Source organism: Telmatherina bonti, assembly GCF_933228915.1.
Source record: "Telmatherina bonti genome assembly, chromosome: 24".
Classification (NCBI taxonomy): Eukaryota; Metazoa; Chordata; class Actinopteri; order Atheriniformes; family Telmatherinidae; genus Telmatherina; species Telmatherina bonti.
In genome coordinates, this window is record NC_136633.1 from 22,192,559 (window position 1) to 22,205,200 (window position 12,642).

General features: G+C 39.3%; 1 protein-coding gene across 1 annotated transcript in view; it reads right to left on the minus strand.

Annotated features, from left to right (window-relative positions):
* LOC306773863 (cholecystokinin receptor-like) overlaps window positions 1-5,435 on the minus strand; it is a gene marked incomplete at both ends in the record, with an annotated part of 61,874 nt that extends 56,439 nt beyond the window's left edge. The window contains one exon of the mRNA XM_079263804.1: window positions 5,297-5,435. Within this exon, the coding sequence (XP_079119930.1) occupies window positions 5,297-5,435 (139 nt within the window). The remainder of the gene's footprint in view (window positions 1-5,296) is intronic.
* Between the last annotated feature and the right edge of the window lie 7,207 nt (window positions 5,436-12,642).

A 12,642-nucleotide genomic window follows, 5' to 3' on the forward strand; every position in this document is an offset into this window, starting at 1 on the left:
GGATGGATGGAGCCAAATCATTAGAATAATATATCCCCATTCCCACTAAAGGTGGCGCTGCACTAGTATTTAGCAAAAGAGAGGACAAGACCCACGTAAAGAAGAACCGTTTCCTCCACTTGCGAGTTAAACATGAAGACAAAACTACCGCTGTTCTGGGGGGGGTTTTTGTCTTATGCAAGTATACTGCAATAATACACTGCAACAATGGACACAGCATGAACAACAGACGAGGCAGAGGACCCTTAATGCCATTCCTATTGTTGTGAAAAAGTGTCAAGGATGAGGAGTCTGGTTCTAAAGTGAAAAAGATTACAAAGTTTAATCGAACAGAAAATAAGAACAGAATAATACAAATTGCAATTTGGACCGATAAGTCTGAAATGCTCTAGAGAGTTCTACACAAAATTACTTTTAAGTCCTCACCTACAGTACGTCAATTAGCTGCCCTGAATCTATGTTATTCTAAACAAGACTAGTTAATCAGATCCCAGATATCTGAATGCAGATATCTCAGGGTCTTTACACATTAGTTATGTCTGTAACTAATGTGTTACACTAATGTGTTGACACTGCAACTATGTTTAAGATCTTAACCTTTTCAGAAAGCCCACAAAGCCATAATCAGAATGAATATATGCTAAGGATTATGAAATATATGAAAATCTAAGTTAGAACATAAAATTTACACAATAGCTATGTATTTACCCCCAATGTAACACTACATCAAATGCTGGAAGTGATTTTTTGTATTCCGCTTCCTGTATTTGGTATGGCCTGAAACAAACAGACCTGCGTTTGTAGCCAGACCGAGTCCACTTCTTTGATCCAAATCAGAATTTGTTTGGTGCATTCACATTTCCCCATTAGATCAGACTTTCTGAGCAAACAAAATAGGATTCTAATCAAAAAGGCTGATGTGAATGTTTCATTACACTCCATTAAACGTAGGGAGCAATGCAGATCAGCATCTGGATGTCGGAATGTTGTAAAAGGATTCTTCCTCATTGTGAGATTCAGTACATTTGCATAGAACTCCACAATAGTGAGAAAATCTAGGAGAAGTTCCCAACAGGTTTTCCAAAATATCAAAGACTTATGTGGATCCTGGCAAGATTCTGACTACTGACATCCAAAACAGGAACAACAATTTTCTGGATTCTACCATCCAGAACAGGAACAACAATTTTCTGGATTCTACCATCCAGAACAGGAACAACCTTCTGGATACTACCATCTAGTACAGGAACAACCTTCTGGATACTACCATCTAGTACAGGAACAACATTCAAGATCCTACCATCCAGAACAGGAACAATCTTCTGGATTCTACCAACTAGAACAGGAAAAACCTTCTGGATTCTACCGTCTACTACAGGAACAACATTCTAGATCCTACCATCCAGAACAGGAACAACCTTCTGGATACTACCATCTAGAACAGGAACAACATTCAGGATTCTACCATCTAGAACAGAAAAAAACCTTCTGGATACTACCATCTAGAACAGGAACAACATTCTGGATACTACCATCTAGAACAGAAACAACATTCTGGATACTACTATCCAGAACAGGAAAAACCATTCTGGATACTACCATCTAGAACAGGAACAACCTTCTGGATACTACCATCTAGAACAGGAAAACCCATTCTGGATACTACCATCCAGAACAGGAAAACCCATTCTGGATACTACCATCTAGAACAGGAACAACCTTCTGGATACTACCATCTAGAACAGGAACAACCTTCTGGATACTACCATCTAGAACAGGAACAACCTTCTGGATACTACCATCTAGAACAGGAACAACCTTCTGGATACTACCATCTAGAACAGGAATTACCTTCTGGATACTACCATCTAGAACAGGAATTACCTTCTGGATACTACCATCTAGAACAGGAACAACCTTCTGGATACTACCATCCAATATAGGAAAAAACATGCTGGATTCTACCATCTAGAACAGGAACAGCCTTCTGGATTCTACCATCTAGAACAGGAACAACCTTCCGGATTCTACCATCTAGAACAGGAACAACCTTCCGGATTCTACCATCTAGAACAGGAACAACATTCTGAATACTACCATCTAGAACAGGAACAACCTTCCGGATTCTACCAACTAGAACAGGAACAACATTCTGGATACTACCATCTAGAACAGGAACAACCTTCTGGATACTACCATCTAGAACAGGAACAACCTTCTGGATACTACCATCTAGAACAGGAACAACCTTCTGGATACTACCATCTAGAACAGGAACAACATTCTGGATACTACCATCTAGAACAGGAACAACCTTCTGGATACTACTATCCAGAACAGGAACAACCTTCTGGATACTACCATCCAGAACAGGATCAACCTTTTACCACTACAAGTGAACAAACATACAACAAACACCACCATATAGCCGACAAACTGAATTAATTATCAATGGCTCTGGAATCTGATAGTTAATCTATTTAACATGAATGTGGATCAGAACATCGGCTGGAAGTCATTACATGGGTAAAAATGAGCTGACAGGCGCAGGTCGCATCAAGCTTTTTCTAGTTGCAACATGAAACTGTACAACATTCAGCACACTGCAGAGTAAAAGAGCTCCATGTCAACAACAGGAAAGATTGCATCTGATGCATTTCGTGTTCATTACAACAGAAGCTACTAAACGCTGATGCAAGCAGACTTTACACAACATGGTGATAAACATGCGACTTCTGCACCTGAGTCAACATGTCTATCAAACTGTTCAGTTTTAATATCCGAGTCCCTCTCTGGGTTGTGCACAGGAGGTAGCGGCTCATTAGCAGCACATAGGAAACCTCAGGCAGTTTCTTCTCTCAGCGTCTAAGTGCCATTTGTTTACTCTCAACAGGTTTCTTCAAATTTTCTAATTATTTGATCCAATTTACATGCTCATCCTGTGACAGGCCACATCTGAGTAAATTCCCAGCAGGGATAAAATGCTCATTTTTCAACACATCCCGTCGCTTTGTCCGCAGCTCAGGCTCATCCTTCTCCACAGGGAAACCTGTGTTCACTTAATGCTTATGAAATCTAGTTCATCATAAGTTATCATGCAATGAAGGGGACGGGCGAGCTCAGCAAAGTGCCACTTTGAATCAACGATGGGGGGTGAGGAGCGTCCAGGAGGAGCCGAAGTGCGTGTGCAGATGTTGTTCCACACAAGCAGGGCTCCGTCTAATCTGACCTGTTCTCAGAAGTCTACAGCAATTACACGAGGAAGACATGTCTGGGTTTGTTTCGGGTTTGCTTGACAACTGTTTCCCAGCTGCCATCAGACAAAAGACCCTCAGTACCGGCATGAAGCAGCCCCACATCTCAGGAACGAATGCAGATAGATGCCTTTAGAGACCCACTACAGAACTCCTGCAGAATTTCTCAGTTCTAATTCAGCATCCTGCAAGATCTGTACCGGCAGTAAAACGCATCTCTAGACTAATCCCCTGCTCCATCCCTTCTTTTATTTTCATCTCTTTCTATAATGAATAATGTCTTCTTGTGTTGTTTTTTTGCCAGCAGTACCTCTGCAGACCCTGTAAGGGTCAGAGCTCATGGACTGCCCTGCTGAAGATCTCTACAGTTCGGCCCTACAAGGCCGCAGTCCAGCAGGTTCTCATGTATCCCTTCTTTAACACACCCGAGTCAAATTAAATTAAATCTGTGCTTATGCACAGATCTGCACAATAACTTTAATTTATGATTTTTAATTTGATTTTTGGCTCTGTTACTGCCTTTTACTACTTTTTATTGCTTTCTTTGCACAATCTATTTCATGTTTGATTTAAAGCACTTTGAAACCATTTTCTTTGTGCACGTCATCAGAAATTTACATTATGTTTGCAAGTTTAATTATTAAACATCTGGACAAACATTAACATTAACAGTTTGTGGTGAGATGGAGACGGTCTGGCTGTGTTTCCTAAAACAGAAGAAAAGATGATCCAGCTCTCATTAACGGTGTATGGAGACATATAACATGACTGTTTGTACTGTTTTTGTACTAATTATGCAAAAAGTTATGAGAAAAACAATTTTTCCATTTTTGTTCAGATATCAACTCTGATATTTGTATTTAATAACTAAACCAAATCCATTTGCAGTTGAAATAAAAGTCGGGCTCCTGCAAAGATTAAAAGCACAACTCGAGCTTTTACAACACAAACTCTAAACATTAAACTGCAACAATAAATTATTTTAAAAATCAGGGGCTTTAAAAAGATGGAAACTGGACCAATATTATTCTGTCCGTATAAAATAAATTTATAACAGTTTCAATGATTAAATTGTAAATGATATTTTCTTTAGCTAAATAAAAGGCATTTAATTAAATGATTTATTTGATAACCTCAGAATTTTATCAAAATTTGCCGGACATTTTCTTTGTTAAAATTTCCCAGCAGTGTTGAAAGTTTGACCTAAAAACAGACAAGTCAGACTCACGAAGGTAAATAAAGACATAGACTGATTGATTTCTTACAGAGAGGCGTATGCATTTACACACTCCTGTTTGATTTGTTTTGGCTGAGCTCACACTGATCCTGAACTTCATGTCATATGAGTCTTGCTCCCATCTCAAAAAGTCTGCGTGTTCAACTGGTGTCCTGATAAAGGACTGAGGAGCCTTATCTCCTCCAGCGGGGATGGGGGGGCAGGGTGTTAATCTCCTTCAGCATTTTAGAATTAGATGCAGGCAAAACAAACATTGGGAATTAAAAACAGCTTTTCAGGCAGCACTGAGGCGTTATTGTGCAGGAAAGTCGACTACTTGCCATTTATTATAAGCCTGGTGGGGATGATTGATCAAACCCCTGATTGCAAATCACTTTTTTTTTGGGGGGGGGGGGGGGGTGAAACAAATAAGTCAACCCTTGGGAAAATAGCTTGAAAGGCGATTTTTTTTTCCTGAGCTTGCACAATCCAGTGTTGAAATGATAACATTTTCATCAAGCAATCATTTTTTTATTTATATTTTTCTCCTTTCATTGTTGTTTTATTGTGTTTTTACGACAGAAAATAAATAAAATGACTTTTTTATCCGGTGACAATAAATAAGCAGCAAAAGGAGAATAATTTCACCCTGAAAAAGAGGTTCTGGTTCCGGTCTTAATCACTTCGATAATCATGTAATCAATAAGAAGTGTCGTGTTTGTTCCTCAGAGGGTCAGATGGAGTGTTGGGAGCATCTGAAGCAGTTCAACACCCCAGTTTGGATGATTCAGAGGACATGCAGGACAAGGAGGAAGATGAGTCTTACCTCGTGCTCTGGTCGCGGGTCTGGGGGGGTCGGAGCTGTTCGAGCAGCTCGAGTTGAAGTCGCCAACTTCCACGCTGAGGTTCCCCTGCTCGCAACCAGCCTTCCACGCCACGCTGCCGTTCACCGCCTGCAACGACATCCTCTCCCGCAACGGCGGTAATCAGCTGGGATGATTAACACCTGCAACACGCGCGCGCCTTCACGCGCAGGAATCAACCGGTTGCTGTTTGCTTCATGGCAGCGAGCGGGGTGGGGGGGGGGGGGGCGATGCCAAAACTTGTCAAGAGCTCAAAGTAGAATTTAAATCTTACCGTGGAGTTAATAGAGACCAAGAACACATGTTTACTGATGTGAAGTCGCGTAGGAGGCGCGCGAAGCGCTCAGAAGACCCACTGTGGAGGAATGACGCTGCGCTGCTACGGCAACTGAGGAGCTCTCTCTCTCTCTCTCGTCACCATAATGATTTGGAACCGCTCGTGACCGTGGACTATCATGTAAACATGAATATGCGTGGAATATGTGTATATTAAGCAACCATGTTAAGAGACAAGCACAAATATAAACACAAAAAAAATGCTTTTTCTTACAAAAATGCTTCGAAACTCAAGAAACAAACAGGAAAATGCCGTTAAAATATTGAACAAAGAAAATAACACTCGCGCGCAGCCTGTTTGTTGATGACATAATAGGAAAATATTGATCTGTGACCTGCGTTAAATCCTGGATACAAGGCTGGATCATCCAATGGGCATTTTGGGCTCAAGCCCAGGGGCCTCATACCCACTTGGGGCCCACGTCGGGAAACACCAGCAGTTTGGACATAAAACAAAATGTATATAAAAGCCAGATAGTTTCACCACAGTATCCAGTGCGTTGCTATTGGCACCACTGGCTGAGAGATGTTAGAGATGTCATTTCAGTGTATCAGTCACAATTTTCACAATGGCTACGGTTGCATGGTATTTTTAATTCGGAATATATCATTTGAAATTAACTTATTCTCTCAAGAGTTTACATGAAGATAACAATTCTGAATAAAAGTTGGCTCCTTGTTTCTCGCCTTTTCAATCATAACTTTTACAAACTACATAATAAGTACCAGTTTCGCCGCTATTTTTATCAGAATTTTGAAGTAGCAGCTCAACACGAGCATACTACTTCACTTTTTGCAGCAACTGAGAAGAAAAAGAAAGACAGACCACCGAACACAGGAGGCAAAACCACAACCATAACCCATGTCTATGGGCAAAACAACACGCATCATCGGGACAGGACAAGGTAACGAGCATGCGCAGAACGACCGGAATTAATTTAGAGAAGGATTAAAGTTTACATAACAGAGGAATTAAATAGATCGGAATTAAAATGCAAATAAACCAGCCACCTACATCGAAATTAAGTTTAATTCCGAATAGAAATTAGCATTAGGAATTAAGTGTTTACATGGTCATTTTTCATCAGTTTAAAGCAGAATTAACTTTTATTTGGAATTAAACAGGAATTAAAACTCCCATGTAAACACACGGAATGTTGCAGTGGGGAAGGGGGCCCCTGGAACACTCTGAGCCCAGGGGCCTGTGCACTTTTAATCTGGCCCTGCCTGGATATTATTAATACTGAAAATTATACCTGCAGTTGTTTGCCTTTTAAACCCAGTAGAACCCAGCGTGACATGAAACATGCAGTTTCTAAGACATTTGGCTCAAACTTTACTCAAAATCCTGTTGAGGACAATTTGATTCTGGTCTTCTGTCCCTTAATGGACACCAGAAAGCAGAAGATTACAAATATTTTACAGGGTATTGAATGGTAAGTATCACTAAACAAATTCAGAACTTTTTTATTTGACATTTTGTTAAAGGGACAAATAAAGAGCTCATATTCTAAAAATTGGATTTATCTTAAGATTTTTTTCATGGGTTGGGTTTTTTTTTGGTTATAATCCGCATAGAAATCAAGTGACTTATTTAGATTTGAAATAGGTGTGATACTGCAAGATTTGGTATTGATCAATACCAAGAGAATAAAGGACAAATATCACTGATACCGACACTTTTTAATATGACTGTCAAAATTATCATAACACAAGGAGAATAAGGATGTGCGGCTCTGCTCAACAGTCGATCTTTTATGAGAACTTGAGATACTCTAAACTATTTTATTCTGATAACAGCATCACTTAGATTGTTGTAGCACAGTAAATCAAAGCCAATGTAATTTATTGCATACTGAATTTTGTTTCAATGATTCTTATTTTCAAATCCATAAAATTTATGGATCTGTCAAATCTGGAATAAATTGTTGCGTTATCTCAAGAAAACAGTTACTGTTATCGCACGATGTTAAAGAAAAAAAAACATGTTTGCATGTCCACTCTAGGCGAACAGTGAACAGTACTATTTTGGGGTTATAAAATATCTTTTATTTTCTTTCTTTCCAGAAAAGAAATCAGCTGAGATGTTCAGGTGAACACGCTGCCATGTTATATGAGAAGAAATTGCAGGAGGCCACTTGTATGTCTTAATTTAATGTAAGATGTAGTTTTGGGAATGATTGCTGTTGACTCATCTGCAGCACACATCGATTCCTGCAGCATGTCAGATGAAGCTCATCAGTATGACAACCAGCTACAATTTCCAAAGATTTAAAGAAGAAAGCAGCCTATTTTTCTCAAACTGAGCTGTGATATAAGGAGCAGGATAGTGCATAAGATGCAAGACAGAGCAGAAGATGCTGCACACCCTGTGCTTGGTACGCTTCTCGTGCTTCAGATGGTTTGTTTAAAAACTAAAAAACGCCTGCAGAACAGCTGCTTCATTTTCCATTCGGCACCTTGGCTGACCCGCAGGAGGAGAAGGTGAGAACTTCAGGGAATCCTGATGTACAGAGTGATGGTGTTGTTTGCAGGGAACAGCCTGAGAGCACCGCAGGATTTAATTCGGTTCATGTGGTACAGCTTGAGAAATGATGAGACTGTGGAGGCATGGAGGTTTGGGGGGACATACACAATGTTTCTGTCTATCCTGGTGGTGGTCTCAAAGGTATTTTCATTGCTTTTATTCTGCTGTGGTGTGTGGGAGGAGTGGTTGTTTGTTGTTCAGCCCAGTTGAACGTGTGCTTGTGTTTTTTTTTTCCAGATTTTGTAGGATAACAGCTTATTAAAGCGATGCCAAAAGTCTCGTCCTTCCTCTTCCACTCAGGCGTTTAGCGCTGGGAGTTCAGCTGCTCCTCCACATTAATTTCCACACCAGCATGTCTGAAGGAAATGAAGAATTTTCCTCTTATTTACACTTTGGAGTGTCAAAACATCTCAATCCAGTCATGGCATTTTGTTGGTATTACAGTAAAATAAAGTAACTGTTACAATATAGAAACAGAACTCAGTACTCAGCCATAAAATATTCAGATGTATTAAAATGCTGGTATGGTGTTGAAGGTCAGGCTCAATCTGGTTGTTCGAGGTCTGGAACACAAAAAGTAGATGTGAGCCAAAAAAACAAGGATGAGATGAAGGAGGGAAAAGAAAAGTATGAACAGGATTTCTGCTTTGTCCTCCAGAAAAGGGAACTGGTCCCACAATCCTCAATACTCAGGTTCCAAAGGCAGTCCAGGGTCATACACGGGTCTCAGAAGAGGGAAGGGATCCAAGGAGCAAAGACTAGAGGCAGGGTCAGGAACAACAGGAGGTCAATTCGCATAGCAGAAGGAAGTAGCAGAGGCAGTAGTTGGGGACAGGCAGGGTCAAAACCAGGTAATCTTCTGGAAACAGGGCACATGAAACAAGGCTGGAAAGTTGCACGAAGACAGACGATCTCACACTGAGTAGGTGTTTAAATCATGAGCAGCACAAGTGAGTTCAAAAGTTAATCAGGCTGAGGAAGTGTGCAGATCCCTCACTGCAGATCAGAAACCATGACAGTAACATCTTATCTTATCTCATGTCCTTATCGTTTCTCATCTTATCTTCTCATCTTATCTCATCTATCTATCTTGTCTTATCTCCTTTTCTCATCTTATCTTATCTCATTATGTAATCTCATCTTCTCAGCTAATATCATCATCTGATCTTATCTTATCTTGTCTCCTTTTCTCATTTCTCAGCTGTCATCATCTTATCTTATCTCATCTCATCTCATCTCATCTCATCTTATCTTATCTTATCTTTATCTAAAGATAAGATACGATATTGAACCTCATCTTCTTAGCTCATGTCATTTTCTTATATAATCTCCTTATTTTATCATCTTATCTCATCTCATCTTCTTATGTTATCTTCTTTTCTCATGTTCTTAACTCATCTCATCTCATCTCATCATTTTTCCAGGCATTCCAATAATTCAGCAGGGTTCAACACAAACTAACTCATTCTATATTAAAGCTATATTTGGTAATTTTGCTCAGAGATATTACTTTACTCTGGGTGAAGTGGTTCCTCATCCTGATAGTAATCTATACATTTTGTAACTATGAACAACAAGAAATATAGTCAGACCCCTCAGTTTACTATATATCTGTTAAAACTCTGACCAATTCAAACGTTCGGACAGAAATGGAGTTTTTAATTTCTTATATTTTGTAAGCTTCTTCTCCCGCTTCTTTTCCTCCCCCTCCCACAGTGCATACCTGATAGCCACACCTGCATATAAATAGCATGTTAGGATGAAAATACAAAGTAGTGAAGACAAAACTTGGAAGACAAATATGGCTGAGAAAATGCAGGAAGGATTTTCGCGACCCGGCTTGGTTTATTTGCCTCCTCCCACTAAACAGCCGAGAAAGAGAAAATCATTGGTGGAAAAAGCTGCGAATAAAAAAGCCTTGGATCACGCAAGGAGCAAAACCAGATTATTCATTAGAAGGGGAGGAGCCAAGACAGGGTGGCACTTTCAAATCTTCCTCATCACCTTGCTCTTGTCTAAGTGGCTCATGGGGTCCTGCACTGCAGCTTTATGGTCACATGTGAACCCAAGCCTGGATGTGGATTGATCCAGTGTGTGTCTGGGTGTGTGTGCATGTGAGATAGAGAGTAGGATCAAATGTGGACTGAAACAATTTTATATACCTCTTTAAATATGCAAACAGGGTTTTTCTTCCATAAAGCACTCCGCGCTGCTCTTGCATTAAAATTGCTTTCTGAATAAAATTCGATTTGATGAAGTTATGTTGATGTCTCCGTCCCTGGCATGAGGACCGTTAGGAAACCCTGGAACAGATGATGGGAAATGTATCATCATCAATCTGCTCCTCACACTGATGAGTCTGTGAAGGCGTCTCTCCTCCCGACGCCTCAACACAGTCAAACCAGTATTTATACATGAATTATTCACAAACCAAGCTACAGTTTTTTCCCCAGACAATATTTCACCAGACATGTGCAGGGATGCTTCAGCCTATTTTTAGTTTTATTTGGCTTTTTATTTAGTTGTTTTATTCTATAAAGTATTTATTTAATGACATCTATGTATATGTATGTATATATATATATATATATATATATATATATATATATATATATATATATATATACTTTTTTTAAAAATTTAATTTTACATTTATTTATGAATATGTATTAGATGGCCCATTGATGTCCAATGAAGTTGTGTTTTAGCATGTCTTACACAATTCTCACCCATGAATATACTCAGACACTATGTGGACGCCATCCATCAGATGGTTAAATGCTTTTAAAGTCATTTTTTAACAAAGCACCAGTTCATATGAGGCAAATTAAGACTCCTGTAATTGCTGCCTTTATTCTGATCATTATCTCTTCAAATGCAGACACAGCAGTGAGGAATATGACCAATTAAATCTTTTCATGAGAGAAAAGGTGAGTTGGAGGTATGAGTTGGGAGATTATTGAGGTAAAAAATGTCTTTTCAAAGATTTTTTTTTCCTTTTTTGCCTAAAGACATTCTCTTGATTAACTTGACACCAAAGAAAATGTAAAAATCTATCCTAGAAATTGAGTTTCATAAAGGTGAAAAAGTTTTAGATTTAGTTTTCGATATCATGGAGACATTTCCAGTCTGTCACCAGATAGCTAAAATGTATAAATGTTACACATAAAGTCAGTAAATGAGTGTTTGGCTGTTGTAACAATGCTTCTTGCTCATAGTTCTAACACCACTGGAAATCCTCTTTATTTCCTTTCCAATATTTGTAAAGAAAATGTATTTTTTAGATGAGCAGCAGGGGGAAGTGTGTAGGTTGCAGAAGTTAAAAGTTTAATTCATCCATCATCAATCCAAGAAACAACAACACCAAACGAGACCCAGTCCCAGAATCAGCTGTTCAGCATCAGCAGAGAAGATTTGGAAAGTTTTTTGTGGGTAGCACCCACATCCTCAACTTTGCTGCTCATCCCACAAGTGCATTTTCCTTCATAAATTTTTTTTTTTTTTTTTTTTTTTTTTTGCCCTTTGTAACAAACCAAACTTTGAGCAATATCAGGTAAAAATTGGTGAAGTTATTGTTGTGGTTGGGCTTACACCTTACAAATAAATGCATTGGAGGTGCATGGGAGACCCATCCAAGATGACAGCACAATGAGACATCAGCTCGTAGAGGCAGCATGATACTATGCAGCGTCTATGAATATATATGATGTCTATGCAGGAAACCATCAAGTAAACATCTTTTGAAGAAGACGCAGACAAAGTTGAGAATATCAAAATCTTCGTGGTTTTTTACTTCTTCTGGTGTTTATCTAACAGTTGTAAAGAATTTTATAATGGTGCATTACTGCTACTAACTGGTGTCAAACTGCAGAAGTGAACTCTGAACTCAACACTGCTCAGTATTGGATGAACTAAATGAACTGTGGTAACATAAAAGATGCATGAAGTATGAGAGCAGCGACATGTGACATTTGAAACAGTCAATGTGGCGTACATGAGGGAGCAGAAATGGGCTTTCAATCACCAAGAAGAGGATGAGCTCATTTTGCAGCATTAATAAGGACACAGCAGGAATATTAAGATGGTTTTAACAGATTAAAAAATGGTGGCTGTGTGACATTTTCTGGACTCCACCTCCCGTTAGCTGCTAACAGAGCAACAGAACAAAAGGAGAAATTAGAGTTCTGCTTAATAACAGATGAGGTGGTGAATCTCCACCTGGATATCCAACATTTAGCTGTCAGTCTCCGTTCAGATTATCTACGAGCACTCCCTGCCAGCATTACAGGAACCGCTCCATGTTGGCTTTGACGTCATTAGCTCAGCTGTTGCCAAGCTACAACCTCAACTTCCAGTGCATTCATGAACATTTCAGAGATTTCAATTATTCTTCTCTCTCGGCACGTTCAACTTCAACAGGATGTCAAGTGATTTTGTTATTCCTGA